General features: G+C 34.8%; 1 protein-coding gene across 3 annotated transcripts in view; it reads right to left on the bottom strand.

Annotated features, from left to right (window-relative positions):
* EEA1 (early endosome antigen 1) overlaps positions 1–18,995 on the bottom strand; it is a 164,162-nt gene that overhangs the window by 32,962 nt on the left and 112,205 nt on the right. For all 3 annotated transcript variants that reach the window (XM_030938815.1, XM_030938814.1, XM_030938813.1), the window contains 5 exons: positions 15,080–15,283; positions 12,280–12,480; positions 8,256–8,369; positions 6,533–6,688; positions 4,198–4,337 (listed from right to left, as the gene is read on the bottom strand). In XM_030938815.1, the coding sequence (XP_030794675.1) occupies positions 4,198–4,337; positions 6,533–6,688; positions 8,256–8,369; positions 12,280–12,480; positions 15,080–15,283 (815 nt within the window). The remainder of the gene's footprint in view (positions 1–4,197; positions 4,338–6,532; positions 6,689–8,255; positions 8,370–12,279; positions 12,481–15,079; positions 15,284–18,995) is intronic.

The following is an 18,995-nucleotide window of genomic DNA, read 5'->3' on the forward strand; positions in this document are numbered from 1 at the left end:
CATTGGAAAGAGAAAGAACCAGTGGGCCTGCAGGGTTTTTGAGGAAGACAATAAAAGCTATCTCAAAGATGATCTTCATGGACTGATAACTGCATTCTAGAGATAATGACGAACCATTTGGTTGGTAATGTAATGGATGAGATATGCTCCTCAAATACCTAGGCACTGGAAACTACAGTGAGGAGGAATGCCACCCCAGAGGCACAAGATGTGCTTCTATAACCTCCGATTCAAAGTATGAGGAACCAATTTACTAGATATGAAAATGAGAATATTTTCACCATCTTATCCCCAAACAAGGATGAAAACCATGAAGGTATGAAACAACTTAATCATCAACTCAGATGGGTTTTATTTCATCTTTCTGAAGAGGACTTTTCTCAGGTTCTTAGTCTCTACCTTTACTACTGTAACAGTCAAGAGTCCTCATCCCCTTGACACAAGTCAAGTCCATCAACTCAGTCAGAGTAGGTGATTTGGTGTTTAAAGACAACATTTAATCAAATGTAACCACTCATATAGAAGATATTCAAATGAATTGGGTGGAACTGATTTTCATCCATCAAAATAATGGTGAGTGATGTGTTCACTGAAGATCTCATCATGGCAGGACCCAAGTTCAGCATCAACATCAAGGGTAAGCTGGGCAAGAGATTAATTCTACCTTGGGAGTGAAGGAATGATGCTGTAGCTAAGCACTTTTGTGGCTATATATGTTCAGAAGCACATACCCATTCTGCCACTAGAGATACCTGAAATTTCATATACCAATAAATCTTATAGGTCCCAATATCTTCTAAACCAATCCACCCTTATATTCAGAGGAGCCATGAATTCATTGAGCACTTTAGTGCAAATTAGAAAAGAAACCTCCTTCAAGATAATTTATTTCATCTGTGGCAAAACTGTCATAATACACTGATGTTATTAGAATAAGGCTACATACTACCATCTGCAGAAATCTTACATCTAGCATTGACAAGTGAAAAGCAGGTAACTGAAAAAAAGAAACAGATACTACAAAATGTAGACAGACAGAGAAGTTTTCACATTCAAAAGCTATTTAAAAAAAAAGCAAAGTAAACACTAAGGTCTAAAGATGGAAACAATAAAGAGGAGAAATAAATAAGATAGAAAATTGACAAAATTAAATCAAAAGTTTTTTTTACAAAAGTCTGATAAAACTGATAAATCTCTAATTGATTTTTAAAAAGACAAATTACCACTATTAAGAATAAAGGAGGAATACTACTACAGATCCTAACAGACTTCAAAAGTATAATATTATCAACAATTGCCAATAAATTTGAAGTTTAGAGGAAATGAACACATTTCTGAAAGACACAATTTACCAAAACTGACTCAAGAAAAAAAATCAGGAAATTAGAATAGCTCTATATCTATCTATTAAATGAATTGAAACCCAAATGAAACAACCCAGAAAGAGAACTCTAAGCCTAGCCAGTTCACTAGTGAATTCCATCAAACATTTAAGAAAAAAATAATATCCATCTCATACAAACTATTTCAGAAAGGAGAAGAAGAGGAAATACTTCTCAATTCCTTTTTAAGGCCAGTATAACTCTGATATCAAAACCTGACAATGATATTAAAAGAATACTACAGACCAATATCCCTCATAAATATATGAAAAATTTTTAACAAAGTATTATCAAATCAAAAACAGCAATACATAAAAAGGTAATACAGCACAGTCAGGTTAATTTATTCCAGGAAAGCAAGGCTGGTTTAATAGTAAATCAATGAATGTAACTGACCATATTAACAGAATAAAAGAGAAAATCCATATGATCATATCAACAGATACAGAAATAAAAGGTGATAAAATTCAATTCAAGCACAATAATTGTTTCTTTTGTAATCTTTTTTTTTTTTTTTTTTTTTGATATGGAGTCTCGCTCTGTTGCCCAGGCTGGAGTGCAGTGGCGTGATCTTGTCTCACTGAAACCTCTGCCTCCTGGGTTCAAGCAATTCTCGTGCCTCAACCTCCCGAGTAGTTGAGATTACAGGCATGTGCCACCACTCCCAGCTGATTTTTGTATTTTTAGTAGCGACAGGGTTTCGCCGTGTTGGCCAGGCTGGTCTCGAATTCCTGACTTCAGATGATCTGCCTGCCTTGGCCTCCCAAAGTTCTGGGATTACAGGCATAAACAACAAGGCCGATAATTTTTTTTTAATATATAAAAGGTATCAAAGGTAATGTCTTCAATCTGATTAAAGGAATCTCAGTAAAACCTACAGCTAACCTCAAACCTAATGATGAAACATTTAATATTTCCTGCCTAAGATTAGAAGTAATGCAAAGATGTTTGCCATTACTATTTACATTCAAAATGTTACTGGATGCCCTAGCTAGCAAGAAAAAAAACATAAAAGGCCTTTAGGTTGGAAAGGAAGTAGTAAATTTGTCTCTATTCACAGATAACATGAATGTCTAGTTAGAAAACATCAAGGACTCTACAAACAACTACTAAAACTAAAAAGTAAATTGAGCAAGGTTAAAGGGCAGAAAAGTCAATATATATTTAAAAACTGCATTTTTATACTAGTCATAAGTGGAAAATTAAATTTAAAAAACAATTACATTTACAATAGCATTAAAAAATACTCAGGAATAAATTTAACAAAAGATGTACAATCCCAGCACTTTGGGAGGCCGAGGTGGGCGGATCACAAGGTCAGGAGATCGAGATCATCCTGGTTAACACTGGTGAAATCCTGTCACTACTAAAAATACAAAAAATTAGCGGGGTGTGGTGGTGGGCGCCTGTAGTCCCAGCTACTCAGGAGGCTGAGGCAGGAGAATGACATGAACCCAGGAGGCGGAGCTTGCAGTGAGCCGAGATCGCCCCACTGCACTCCAGTCTGGGCGATAGAGTGAGACTCTGCCTCAAAAAAAAAAAAAAGATGTCTATGTTAAAAACAATAAAATACTGCTCAGAGAAATTAAAGAAGGCCCAAGTAGATAAAGAGATACATGCTTGTGTATTAGAAGACTCAGTGTTGTTAAGATGTCACTTCTCCCCAAATTGATTTATAGCTTCAAGGCAATTCTAATCAAAATCCAACAGTTTTATTTGTAGACATGGATATGTTAATACAAAAATGTATATGGAAAAGCAATGAACTTACAGGAGTCAAGACAATCTTGAAAAATAATAAAGGTGAAGGATTAACACCTAATATCATAAAGCTACCATCTTATGGTATATTACAAATATCTTACGGTTTCTTTTGTGTGTTATGCCACACCAACTTAGCTACATTTATAACTTTCAATATCATAATTATATGATATTAGGTACTATGATATTAGGTACCAACACCATGATACTGGTGTCAGGATACCATGTAGACACATAGACTGTGGTTATCTACAGGAAAAGGATAAGAAAGGTATTGACTAGAAGGGCAAGTCAGAAAACTTCTGGAGTGATGACAATGTCCCATATGGGGCTGTGGCTAGATGCATAGACAAACAGAATATACACTTATTAAAACTCAAAGTACATATGTAAAATCTGTGCATTTAACTATGTGTGAATTTTGCACCAATAATAAAAACAAGAAGGCACACTGGTTTTTGTATTTCCTTTGTCTTCATAAACACAGACAATCTGTCAAAATGCATCAAAAAGCTGAGGTCATTGTTTTTTTTTTTGAGATAGAGTATCACTTTGTTGCCCAGGCTAGAGTGCAGTGGTGTGACAGCCACAACCTCCCAAGCTCAAGCAATCTTGCTATGCTTCCCAGGCTGAGAAGATCACTTCTTATAAGAAAGAATCCATTCCCTATTTGGTCTAACTAGAAGTCTAACTACTTTTGGATAACACATAAATATCCCCGAATTTTTTAATTTTACAGTAATTTATTCAAATTTGTGAACAACTCAAAACAAGGTTTATGCCAGAGAAATGAGCGCCATATCATTGTTGAAAAGAGACTGGATGATCCAAATTTTATAAAACTAAGTTTTCAGTCCTTTCTAGTGAAGTTTAACCATATTATGATGGCATTATTTTTTCATTCACATTAACATCAGTTCATAAAATCAACACAAAATAAATATTTAATAAATCTTTAAGCACGATGATAGCAAAATTCAAATCTGAAGGAAATTTTAATACTAGTTTACAATCTTTTCCATTAATTTGTAAGTAAAGTGGTTTAGCTTACATTTCTTTCTCCATTTCAAGTTGTTTACTCAATTCTGTGGCTCTAAGCTCTAAATCTGTGTTCAGCTGTCTTTGCTGTTGTAGATCTTGCAAAGCCTGCTCCTTGCTTGCTTTAACTTCGAGACTATCAGCTTCTAGTTTCTATGAAAGAAATATGGTATGGTAGCCATTTTAATAATTTTAGTAATTTAGTAATTTTAGTAAATTTAGTAATTCTTTCTATGAAAGAAATATGGTATGGTAGCCATTTTAGTAATTATCAACCATTATTAAATATTATAACATTTGTTTATATTCAAACAGGTATGACACACAAAAAAACATAAAATATTTATTATAATAAAAAACATATTCTGAAACCATTACTAAGGGTGTTATTTATTTTAAAATCTTTCAGAAGACCCAGCAGAAAGCTTTATACATGATAGACAGCCACTAAGTGTTGATGTTTAAAATTAATTCTTGGCCGGGTACAGTGGCTCACACCTGTAATCCCATCACCTTGGGAGGCAGAGGCAGGCAGATCACTTGAGGCCAGAAGTTCGAGACCAGCCTGGCCAACATGATGAAACTCTGTCTCTACTAAAAAAAAAAAACAAAAATTAGCCAGGCGTGGTGGACCGTGCTTGTAGTCCCAGCTACTCAAGAGGCTGAGGCAGGAGAATGGCTTGAACCCAGGAGGCAGAGGTTGCAGTGAGCTGAGATCGCACCACTACACTCCAGCCTGAGCAACAGAATAAGACTCCATCTCAAAAAAAAGAAAAAAAATTAATTCTGAATAAAGCAATCAACTTAAAAGAAACATAGAAACATAAATAGTTATTACCTCAGTAAAAGTTATAAACTCAAGTATGAAAAAATAACAGGTTCACTAATGTACTCACTTAAAACATATTATCTTTTATAGTCACAGTTAAAAACACTGATGTAATTATAAGATATTTAAAACTAAAATGAAGTTCTCATGTACTCCTTCTCATTAACACCTACTGATCCTAAATATAAAGCCAATTAAGTTCCTGATTTTGTTTCTTTAATCTCTTAGACTAGATGATGACATTGTTCTTCAGAATATAGTTTGCATCTCACATGTATACATGTAATTATGTGTGTGGTTTTACAAATTTACAAAATCAAACTGTTAAATGTAAGTTTGAAAAGCTTTACACAATGTATTTCCTTGCAGTGGTAGTGATTTTGCACACTAAATATTTTATAAACTGATTGGTACCTGTAACCCTTACCATTGACCTACACTGAAAATATTCACTAAATAAAATATATTTGATGTAACTAAATTAATTCTACATGTCTATATAAAAATATAAAATACTCCCTAAAATGATAATTATGAAGTGTTAGAGCTGATAATCACAATAAAAACTCAGTTCTAAATAACCACTGTTTTTAATAGGTACCCAAACAGAATACTCATTAGACACTTTGCAGTAAAATAATACTTCTATTATTTTTAACCATGCCTAAAGTACTCTGCCTTTGCTATTATCATTTTCCATAAAGAAAAAAAGGAATCTTTAGAATTGTAAATGTAATTATTCCCCCTTACTATATTGGTATGTATGTACATGTATACATTTCATGACTCTAAAATCATACACACATGCTTCAGTGGGTTGTGGAAGTGTAAGTTACATATACAGAGTAACTTGAGAAGTTTTTGTTTAACTGATAGTAGCTCCAATTTTTTAAATTTATTTTTCATTTTTTATTTTTAGCCAAAGGCAGTTAAGCAGCAAGTGGTTCTAATTTAAAGGACACAAAAACTCAGGTCAAATCCTTCTGAGATGTCTAATCATCTTATCTCTTCAGTAAATCAACACATTCACTTGGCGTTGTGTTAAAGTAAGATGCTGTTTACCATAGTCTCAATGTGTTACTAAGTTAGAAGCAAAGTCCAAAGGGTATAAAGTTCTAAAAAGGAAAAAGTCTACCATATCTGAAATGTGATATTGGAGTAAGTTGGTAAGAGATGGAAGAATGAAGGAACAGAAAAGACTTCACAACAAAAAATTGGTAAGTTCCTTGTAATTGTAGAGTAGATCTCTGGTTAGCTGTCTTTAGAAAAAGTAACACATTACAATGGAATCAGTATGTAAGTTGACTGTCATTTATAAAAGATGTTCATTAAGGAAGAAATTAAAAATAAAGATATAATTCAAAATTAAGACATGAAAAATTACAAGTAATTAAAAAAATTTTATACCACAACTTCACCTTTCTTTGTTAATTAAAAATCTTTGATTCCATGTAGGTCAAGAGATTCCATTGCTACTGAAGTAGAAAATATAACTAAATTCAACTTCTTTTATACAAACCTTAATTTGACCTTCTAGCTCTTCAGTTTTCTGTTCTAAAGAGAGGTGTTTCTCTTTATATTCTTTAAGATGACTTTCCAGCTGACTGCAATGTTCTTGCTTGTCTTGTAACTTTGCAGTGACCTGATCCAACTGAGTAGTAATCTTATTTAACTCCTTTAGAAAAGTACAGTTGAAGAAAACTTTGGTAAGGTTTACTATATCATAGTGGCCAAATATTCAAAATAAAATTGAAAACTCTAATTTTATTTAAAAAAATATTTGGAGTAAGAGCTCAGATAAGTCCAATGATATATCAGAGGCTATACTTACCTACCAGTATAAACAACATGAACTCAACTCTTGCGTAGTCTGAGATCCTAAGTTTATATGTATAACAGTTTAATAACTTTCCAGTGTTTATTTAGGAAGAATCATTTTAGGAGCCAAAACAGAATATTAGCCGGGCTAATAATAAAGTAACACTTTTATACTATAATTAAATATTTTCAATGTTCAAGACACCATTTTTAAAAACTATTTTTAAAAAAGTTACAGTGATTACATCTATGATGCTTTTCAATTCATTTGGAATATTCAGTTGCACAAAAAATAAATAAATAAAAATTACTAGTAAATCGACTATGTACCAAAAGTAGGACACATACCAAATTTAACAGCAAACATTCTATTCAAATGGGTTTTCGGTAAAGGGTAAATATAGAAAACCGTTTTGTTCTGTTTTTTAACTTGATATACTTCTGTATTGTTTTTTAAAAAATGGACCAATAAAGCCAGGTGTGGTGGCTCACCCCTATAATACCAGCACTTTGGGAGGCCAAGGTGGGTGGATCACCTGAGGTCGGAGTTCGAGACCAGCCTGACCAACATGGTGAAACTCTGTCTCTATTAAAAATACAAAATTAGCCAGGCACAGTGGCACATGCCTGTAATCCTAGCTACTTGGGAGGCTGAGGCAGGAGAATTGCTTGAATCCGGGAGGTGGAGGTTGCAGTAAGCCAAGATTACAGCATTGCACTCCAGCCTGGGCAGCAAGAGCAAAACTCCATCTCAAAAGAAAAGAAAAAAATCCGAAAGACCAATAACTAATATTACTCTCTGAATAGCCAGTAAAATTTAAAAATTTCTACTGGTAAAAGCTAAGAAAAATCTACCAGCAACATTCACCTTGACCCTAAAGTAGGATGCTTCTATTCTACCAGAGTACTGCTTCTGTATTCCCTCCAGCTCCTCACTTCCTCCTATTCCCAAGAAACGAGTAACTCTTACAACTGAGGTAGAATATATAGTGTTCCTTTTCCCACTTCCAAGTGGCAAGTACATTTGGGTCATGGTCCAGTCTACCTACTAAAAGCAAATGTGGAGGTCTGCCCCTTCCAATCACCAACTCTTGAAGGGATGAGGCAACAATTCAAAAGTTAGGAGTAAATATTACTGCTCTACACCAAGGTCTAGGCTAGGGGAGAAGGACAGTATCAGGAAACCAACCACAGCTGCACACTAGTAGAGCTTTATCAAAAACAAAGCTGTTATTTTTATCTCCATCTATGTGACCCTCACCTTTACTACTCAACTGGTTCTGAACTCATGGAGAAATTAAGGGGGATAAGCAAGTCTATCACAAGATTATACAAAACTAGGTATCGTCTTTACATGTTTGCAATCTGTTTATCTATCAAAGCACTAGGTGGTAGATAGTATGAAATTGCATCTGTTTCCCTACCTGCTGTTTATCTTGTAATGCATTTTGAGCTGTGTCCAAATGATTCTGAAGATCAGCTCTTTGGGCAGTTTTTGCCGCTTCTGCTGATAGCAACAGTTCGGTTTTGGCTTTAATCTGTAATAAAATTTATAAATTATTTAATTTATATTTAGTTCTTGATTTCCTCTTGCTTGAATGCACACTGCTTTTGTGACTAAACAAACTATTTAAAAATTAAGTCATTCACAGAAACAAATGGATTTATATATTGAAAAATATGCACTGTGAAAAATTCCCAAAATAGGAATGACAGGGGAGAAGACTCCTAATAATGCTGGATAAACAATAAAAAGATATCCTTATATGATCCCAAAACACTTCAGTATTCCTTTGCTAAGAAACAAAAGGTACACTGTTTTTCCAGGAAAATGCCACTGTGTTTTTCAGAAGTGAATATCTGAAAGTCTACCACTATTATGATAAAGTAAATAACCACGCCCCCAAAAATGATGACTCCAAAGATAATCAAGAATTACAGAATTTAAGGACTCAGCCAGACAACTGGCACTTTGTAAACTTCAGTATTCCCTGATAACTTCTCACTTAAAGGGTTTTATTTCTGATGCTCAGTCAAAATATTAAACATTAAAAATTCAAGGCTGCCGATAAAATCAAACAAGCACAAAGATCTATCTTGTTATCAAAAGTAACTAAGTGTTTGAATACCTTTAGTACAACTCACCTCAAATATGAAAAGCAAAAAATAGGCCAGGTGCGGTAGCTCACACCTGTAATCCCAGCACTTTGGGAGGCCAAGGCAGGCAGATCACTAGGTCAAGTGATCGAGAGCATCCTGGCCAACATGGTGAAACCCCGTCTCTGCTAAAAATACAAAAATTAGCTGGGCATGGTGGCACGCACCTGTAGTCCCAGCTACTCGGGAGGCTGAGGCAGGAGAATCGCTTTCACCTGGGAGGTGGAGGTCGCAGTGAGCTGAGATCACGCCACTGCACTCCAGCCTGGTGACAGAGCAAGACTCTGTCTCAGAAATAAAAAAAGGAAGAAAAGCAAAAAATAAAATATATATGTAAAAACATATATTTAAAATTAACATATTTTGAGAAAACAGTAAAAATTGGGGGAGCATTCTTTTAGCTGGTTGAAGAGAGGATCAATGAACATACGAAATCCAAGATTTACATTGTATGGATAATTACAAGCTGAAGGAAAAATTCAAATTTTTTCTCAATATCGAAATAATTTTCACAGAAATAATAGTTACATCAAGGTATATACATCTACATTGATTTAAAGGTGAAAACTAAAGAAATCTTCCCTTTAAACAATACATAGTAAATCTATACTGATGAATATATAGCATAGACTACAAATATATTTTTGCAGAAGTCAGCTTTATTTACATATGGCATTTCATCTATCTGAGGAACCAAAAATTCATGAAATATTTTAACATATAATAATCACTCATGATCTTTTTTATACAGCATGCTTCAACTAATGGAATATATGTATATTCCAAAAGTTATGTACCACAGAAAGAAAGTTTGGGGGAAATTAAGTAATTGCTCCACTGGTTTGCCTTATTTTAGAAAGGCTTCTGATGGGGAGGGGGAAATGTGGCTATTCATATAGCCAGCCCCTCTCTTTGCCCTTTTTACAGGCAAAGACTAAGCACCAATTACTACAAGGCTACAATTGTTGCAACTTTTGCATTAAAGCCCTTAAAACAGTAAAAGCAGTGAAGTGCCCTCATACATGTGCATAATAATGTACCTTGATGCTGTCCTGATCATGCACACAAGGAAGTACTGTGGAAGTAGGGATCAAAAGGTGTATTATAGAACTTAAAACTGAGAAACAGCTTAAAAGCCTCATTTGTAGAGTTAAAGGGACACTCCAGAAAAAAACATTACCCTAACAGTTAAGCTACAGCTGGCTACAGCTAATACCCTTTGGCTAAGCACTTTTGGTTGACATTCTTTTATTAATAATACCACTTAAAGCACTAGGTTTTTCTCAGGGTCCTAATTCTCAAAAGAAAAGTAAGGCCATACATCCTACTTTATGAACTAACACTAGTTTATAAAGAAGTTAAAGTAGCTTTGAAAAAAGCCTCAAAAACTTAAAAAATATCTACAGGTAACATTTTTCAGAGTAATGGCAAAGAAGAAGTTACTGTCAAGGTGATAATGGGAGCAATGATAGTAACAAAAAAAATGGGCTGATCTCATTGTTGGAATTAGTTCTGAAATGAATAGCAGTGGAAGGGCAATCTTTTGTAAAGGAAAGGACCTTGCAACGCAGAAAGAATCACAGACTGTCCTAATACATTAGTACATTCACATTGTCACTAGACCCCCATTCCCTCCCCATTCCCCTCCCCCTTACATTGGACATCCACATAACAGGCTATCATATAATTCATCTAGCAAATAATTTTTTAAAAAAGAAAGAAATGTATATTCTCTCCAAGTTCTAATAAGTATGCCAGTCATATTATTTTATTACATTCCTTATTTCCAGTGGAATCATTATCTTAAAGTAAAATCAAGCCTTGAACGATTTTTATAAATTTCTATTCTATATCACAGAATAAGAAATCAATAGTAAGAACGGAGAAAAAATTATGTCTTACTGCTCACCCCATGATTGACTCATTGAGGAAGACTGCTATATAGACTTCTGAAAGAATATGGCACCATGTAGGGGAATTTTTTTTTTTTTTAAATATACTTTAAGCTCTAGGATACATGTGCATAACGTGCAGGTTTGTTACATATGTATACTGGTGCCATGTTGGTGTGCTGCACCCATCAACTCGTCAGCACCCATCAACTCGTCATTTACATCAGGTATAACTCCCAATGCAATCCCTCTCCCCTCCCCCCTCCCCATAATAGGCCCTGGTGTGTGATGTTCCCCTTCCCAAGGCCAAGTGATCTCATTGTTCAGTTCCCACCTATGAGTGAGAACAGGCGGTGTTTGGTTTTCTGTTCTTGTGATAGTTTGCTGAGAATGATGGTTTCCAGCTGCATCCGTGTCCCTACAAAGGACACAAACTCATCCTTTTTTATGGCTGCATAGTATTCCATGATGTGTATGTGCCACATTTTCTTAATCCAGTCTGTCACTGATGGACATTTGGGTTGATTCCAAGTCTTTGCTATTGTGAATAGTGCCTCAATAAACATACGTGTGCATGTGTCTTTATAGCAGCATGACTTATAATCCTTTGGGTATATACCCAGTAATGGGATGGCTAGGTCATATGGTACTTCTAGTTCTAGATGCTTGAAGAATCGCCATGCTGTTTTCCATAATGGTTGAACTAGTTTACAATCCTACCAACAGTGTAAAAGTGTTCCTATTTCTCCACATCCTCTCCAGCACCTGTTGTTTCCTGACTTTTTAATGATTGCCATTCTAACTGGTATGAGATGGTATCTCATTGTGGTTTTGATTTGCATTTCTCTGATGGCCAGTGATGACGAGCATTTTTTCATGTGTCTGTTGGTGGAATTTCTTTTTTTTAATCAGAAGTCAGACTTATAAAGGGAGATTTAAAAAATCAAAGTAAAAAAATATTTAACATAGAAATATAATGGTATAATATCAAACTAATTTGAATATCAAACACAATAATGGCATGATCAAAACAAGGAAAATCTAAAAGATTTAGTGATTTCACCAAGTGTAGCTTGAGGAGAGACAGAGCACACCTGAGAGCAAGAGCCAGAGAAAGAGAGAGGAGAGAGAGAGAGAGAGAGAGAGAGAGAGGGAGGGAGAGGAGAGAGGAAGAGTGAGAAGAAGACGGAAGGGAGGAGGGAGAGAAAGACAGAGAGGGGGAAGCGGATGAGAAAGTCAAACAGGAAAGTTCAACTAATTGTCTAGATATAGCCTTTATCTAATTCCTATTTCAAATTTTTTTCAATTAATATGCAAGGCAAAAAGAGATAGAAACAGAATTTAAAACATTTGATGGTCTAAAACTGGTGCTTTATACAAACATTAAATTTAATATTACCTGTATGTCAAGCTGGGAGACCTTCTCCTTGCTTTCATTTAATTGACTATTTAATTCATTGACACTGGTTTCTAGAGAAAGCACACGGTCTTGTGCAGCTCTAAGATGTGCCTTCTGCTCTTGTACCTGGTCATGCAAATTCTCCTGGGCTTGTTTGTGGCTTTCTGACTGATTCTTCAGCTTCTCTGTTAGTTGAGTTACCTGTTATACAAGTAAGATTAATCATGAAGTTCACAAATGATATAACAAAAATTCAGAAACCTAAATTTAAGAGCCATGAGAATATTAAACTGCTTTATGATAGTTTATCTCAAATTTTTTCAGGTAAAATTATTCACTTTTCCAAAATACGTCAACATAGTATCTCAAATACCAAGAAATAACATTAAATTCAAAGACTGATATTCCTTTTAAAATAATCTTTATTGAGCTGTAAGTTATATAAAATTCATTCAACTGAAGTTGTACAATTTGAGATTTGATGAATGCATACACTCATTTAACTAGCCATCACCACAATCAAGATAAAGTACATTTCCATTATTCCAGAATGTTTCCTCATGCCCTTCTGCAGTCATTCCTCCCATCCCATCTCTAACTCCAGCCAATCACTGATTTGGTTAAGTAACAAGATTTCTTTATATATCTGGGCATTTCTGAATTGTCAGATACATGTATTGCAAATGTTTTCTCCCATTCTGTGTTATGGCTTTTATTTTCATAATGGTATCTTTTGAAGAGCATACTTTTTTTAAATTTAGATAAAATCCAAGTCATTTGACTTTTTATGTTCACTGATACTGTTTTCTACTTGCTTAATCTATTAAGTACATCCAATAAAATTTTCATTTCACATATTTTTGTTTTATCTCTAAAAGTTCAATTTTTTTTTTTTTTTTTTAAGAGACAGGGTCTCACTCCATCACCCAGGCTGGAGTGCAGTAGCACAGTGATAGCTCACTCCTGGGCTCAAGTGATCCTTTCACTTCGGCCTCTAGAGTAGCTGGGATTACAGGCACAAGTTACTGCACCCAGCTATTTCCGCTTCTGTCTCCATCATTACAGATTTTTGTTTCTATCCATAAGCATATTTGAAGAGCTGTTTTAAAGTACTTGTCTGGTGACTCTATCATCTCTTACTTTAGGGTCTGTTCCCACTGAATAATTTCTCTCCTGGTCACGGCTCACATTGTTTCTGTTTCTTCATATGTGTAGTAATCTTTCACTATTTATTGTGACCACTCTCGATTTTGTTGTCTTCTTTCAAAGAATGTTTTGTCCCAGCATGTATTTAATATATTTGTGGTTCTACTGGATCCTTTTCAGGTTTTTTTTTTTACACTTTGTAAGGTCAGGTGTATGGCAGCTTTTACTCTAGGGCTAGTTTAGCCTTACTCCTCTCCTAAGTTATGACATCTCTGATATGTCTACTAAATACTCCCAAAGTGTTCAGCCACACCTTTCTTCTGATTGGCTGGAACCTGAACATCTCCCAGTCCTGTGTAAGCACTAGTAATTTTTCAGCCTGTAGCTCCTTGATAGTATTCATTGTCTGGCCTCATAGAATCCTACTTTACAAATACAAAACTTGGCATTCAACAAAGCCTCAAGTGGATTCCTAAGCAGATTACTGAAGCTTTTTCTCTGTACTGCTCTTTCCTTTCTGGTATCCTACCCTACAAATTCAATCTGCCTTAACCTCCCTGAACTTCACTCTCTCAATTTAATTTAATATCTCACATAGACCACTGGGCTTTCCTTAGGTTCCCCCAAGCTGTGCCACAGTCTGGAAAATGTCTCTGGATCAAAAGCTAGCGTGGTCAAAGAGTTCATTATCACTTGTTTCTCTTCTCTCAGGGATCACAGTCCTGCACTGCCTATTGCCCAATGTCTGAAAACAGTGGTTTTGTACATTTTTTCCACTTTTCTTGGTATTTATGGTAGCAGAGTTAAATAGGTATTAACTATGCCAATATGGCCAGAAACAGATTTATTTTAATTTATTCTTTAAAATGAACGCATGGCTTCCTGACCATATTTATATGATAAGCAACGCCAAGTTGTATACAACCAAAAACTAACCTAAAGAATTCTTCAAAACTAACTTTGAAATTTGGAGGGAAATCTGTTATATTCTAATTCTAAAATTAGAAAAGTGATATGGCCTTCTGACACTTTGTTTCAAATATTTTCTCGTTTAGATAATAACTCTCTTATTACACAATTCTTCCAAAAAAGCAACTGTAAATTCTTTTTTGTTTGAAAATGTATTTATCTAAATTTTATAAACTTTTCTTAAACTACATTTTAATGTTGAAACATTAAGGCAACTTATCAAAATTATTATTGGCTATACATGATGCAAAGACACATACTTTATCAAAATATGTTACTATTAAGTCTGTATATTAATACACAGTAAAAACTAACTCTTGATTAATATCTTCAATTTATGAATACATTTCATTATTCTTTTTTTTAAACATCACAAAATGCCATTAAGCAAGTATACACTATGAATATTTCTGTTTTTCCAGTGAGCTAACAACGTAAAATGATTTATTCATAGTCACACTTACATCCAGGGACATGAACTGAGAAATTTTCCTTTGTCAAATCATGTTTCAATACAATAGTAATCTGCCTCTTAAGGTACATGAGATGTTATTTGTCATAAAAATATGTAACTTTTAAAATGTGCTAAAAAGAGCAAGAATGAAGAATCATTTAAATAAGCACTTAGTAAGACTTAGAGAGACAGAAGTAAATTTTAGAAATATAATATATTTTACAAGCTTACTTGCTCCTGTAGTGTATGGTTTTTTTCTTGTAACTGGTTAAGAACAGCAGTCTCTCCTTCACCAGCCTGAATTTTTGCATAAAGATCTTCTCTTTCTTTTTCTAGTAATGAAATATTTTCTTTACTCTTCTGTAATAAAGCTTCAAGGTTCTGGATCTTTTGGTCCTTATCGCCAATTTGACGTAGAACTTGTTCCAAATCATTCTGTAAAGAATTGAAAACCACTACTTTAAGAATAGAGAACTTAAGTTATTCCTCAAACATAAAATGACTAACAATAAATTCCATCACTCAAATTCTCAGTCTTACATTTTCTTAAAACTATTACATTTTAACATGGTAAATTTAGTTAAGCACTTAGAACTATATATTTAATAATATAAATCTATATCATTATAAGCTAGAATTTAACAAAAAACTGTCAACCACATTTTTTTCTAACACTCTAATATGACCTCCTGCTACTACTCTTTTTCTGACCCTAATTTCAGACACATGAGACTCAATCTCACACTAGGCACACTCCCACCTCGAAGCCTTAGTGTACTAACTACTCCTTCTGCCTGGAACTCCTCCCCCACACAGTCATATAGTTTACTCCCCGTTCAAATGTTTGCTCAAACATCACCTTCTTAATTAGGACTACTCTGACCATTCCATTTAAAATTTCAGCCTTTCCCAATATTCCCTATCTTGGTTATCATTTTCTTTCCATGCTTACTTTCCAACACACTAAATAATTTGCTTATTTGTCATGCTGATCTGCCTCACTCCAACCACCCTCCGTTAAAACGTATACTCTAAAAATGATTTCTGTGTCTTAGGCATTGATATATCCAAGATATTTGACACATATATTCTAAAAAGTCACTGAATGAATAGAAAAATAAATTATTACACTCTAAATCACATATACATGCAGGCTCACTTCAATACACTAAAAGAACTCTTCTATCGATACAGCAAGGGATCCCTCTTCTTTTACTTTCACACCACTCTGCTGACACAGACCCAGCAACCATGTGGTACTCTCATGATTTGTGCCAATATTAAAATATTTGAGATCAGTCACTTTCAAGCATACTTCTCATCCTTCTAAGTTTTGGTCAAATGACAAAAGGCAACCAAACCTCTCTGCCTCTCAGTCTCTGTTCCTGCCACCGATAGATAACTTCTCTCTCTACATTCCACTAATCTGGAATCAGAATTCCAGGCCTAAGCTTCTTTCCATAAAAGTCACTCTGAGGGAGGGGAACATCACACACCGGGGCCTGTTGGGGGTTGCGGGGCAAGGAGAGGGAGAACATTAGAGCAAATACCTAATGCATGTGGGGCTTAAAACCTAGATGACGGGTTGATGGATGCAGAAAACCACCATGGCCACATGTGTAACTATGTAACAAACCTGCTCATTCTGCACAAGTATCCCAGAGCTTATAGTGTATCTATAAATATCTATATCTATATCTATATCTATATCTAGAGATAGAGATAGCAGATATAGATATATCTACTATAGAAAGATGTAGATATAGATATAGATATTTATACATACACTTTAAGCTCTGGGATACTTGTGCAGAATGAGCAGGCTTGTTACATAGTAGATATATATCTACATATCTAGATATAGATATACAGATATAGATGTATAGATATAGATATGTAGTCACTCTGTTTCCAAGTCTTAACTGAAATTTGATTCTCCCTTTACAGATGCCAATTCTCCCTCACCCCTCACCCTGCTCTGGTCAGTAACGTCTATTCCACTGGGCAAGCAGAGGAGGGTGACCTTTTCCTGGTGTTTCACTGCCATTACTCTCTCCCTCATGTGAAAGCTTCGTGTTGCTCTGGGGATTATGCCATTTACTTATTCTACTCTCTACTTTTTGTTGCTATCATCTATAAATCCCTACCTCATTCACTGAAGACTTGAGACCTGATTTAGTCTTTCTCTCAATCCCAATTTCTGCCAATTTCCTGGGAAATACAAAATACATAAATAATTAAGAGCATAGCCTCAACATTCATATCATCTTAATTCCTGGACCTTTACTCATTCCACATTTCACACACTCATATAGGATTTGTAACCACCTGAAATTCTTCCAGCTAGAAATTTCTAACTATCCTACTCTATGACCACAACTTACTGCCTTCCAATTTAATGACCTAATTTCTGTTATTCAATGTCAGAGACGTCAATTTCCTTCTAACATATTCAGCATATGCCTAGCTTTTCTTCGTGAACTTCCTATATAGATATGACCTAACCTTAACTATTCTTTCAACCACATTGTCCATTTCCTTCCACCCAAAAATTTCCAAGAGCCACTCCCAAAAAAGCCCAATTCTCCATTCCTATACTTCTAAGCACTATTGGAGTAAAATCACAAAGTTCCATAGATTGGTGCTACTACAAATTTCTCGTTCTGGTTTCAACTTCCATCACAGTATATATTCAGAATTATCTTGTCAAGTTTTTTATTTGAATGAGGTCCTCACTCTCAAATATTCCCCTCAACAACTACTTAAAAGATTCCATATTATCTCTACATTCTCAATCTCTGCTTGCCTGATATTCAGCTATTACTATCTCCAACTTTATCAAGAAACATGAGATTTTCAGGAATGATCAATCTTGATTTTCAAAAAAATAATTTTATATAAAATAATATGTGTATATATATATTATATACACATACAATTAATTAGAACTATGTTTAATAATATAAATCTATATTATTATAAACTAGAATTTAACAAGAAATCTTCAATTAACCACATTCTTTTTCCAATGCTCTAAACTCATCTCCTACTACTCTTTTTCTGATCCATGAGACATATATAGATATACATATAACAATATATACATATATTTATATATATAGATATATGGAGCTATGTATATATGCCCCACTCCATATTTACCTCCTTTCCTCAAGCTTCAGTGGATGAGTTTAATTTCACCCTCCCCCAGTGTATCAGTAACATCGTAGCTTCTTAACAATACCTTATTCCCTCAGCCGCTTCTCCCCCAATAGCCTTAATAACTCCCTCCCTATGAATCCCTTTGTCCTAGACTATAGATATGTCCAGGTCTCTCTTATTCTCAAAAACACTCCCCAGGACACATCCCCCTCCAGTTTCTGCCCAGTCTTTAAACAATTTACACTGACATTTCAAAAATAATTTATATTTACATTCCTAATTTCCTCATCTCTCATTTACTCATTAATCGACAATCAGATTTTCACCTCTATTACTTTACTGAAATTATGTTTAGCAACATTATCAATTTACTTAATTGCTTAATCTAATTGGTATTTTTCATTTATCATACTGAGCATCGCCACCACACAAACCCACATTTGAAGGTGCTGATTACCCCTAACTTTCGACCCTTCCTATTCCTTTGGCTTCCACTCTGCAGGTTCTTCTTAATTACTCTGACCATTCTCACTCTTCCTGGGGCTGCTCTTCTTCTAACTAGTCACCCCTTAAGGGCTGGTGTTTCTCAGAAGTCTTATGTTACCAATTATCTATTTTTCTCACTATACTCTCTCTTCTGGCTGATCACATCTACTCTAATAATTCCATTTACTTTATATATTCTGATGTCTCTCTCAGTTAACATATATAACACGATTCCCTCCTCCAAGCTTTAAATATTAAATATATCGCACTGGTGCCTCAAGACACGTCCTAAACTGAACACATTGCATTGCCCTATGAGATGGCCATTTGTATCACATTCACTAACACAGCTGATGACACCTCCATTTACCATGCACCCAACGCTATCAACCTGGAAGTCACATCCCTTCTCCCTCATCCCTTTTATCTATTAAGTCAACCGGTGCTGTTCATTTATTTTTACCTTATAAGTATTTCTCACATTTATCCCTATGACTTC

This window comes from Rhinopithecus roxellana, chromosome 10, assembly GCF_007565055.1.
Source record: "Rhinopithecus roxellana isolate Shanxi Qingling chromosome 10, ASM756505v1, whole genome shotgun sequence".
Taxonomy (NCBI): domain Eukaryota; kingdom Metazoa; phylum Chordata; class Mammalia; order Primates; family Cercopithecidae; genus Rhinopithecus; species Rhinopithecus roxellana.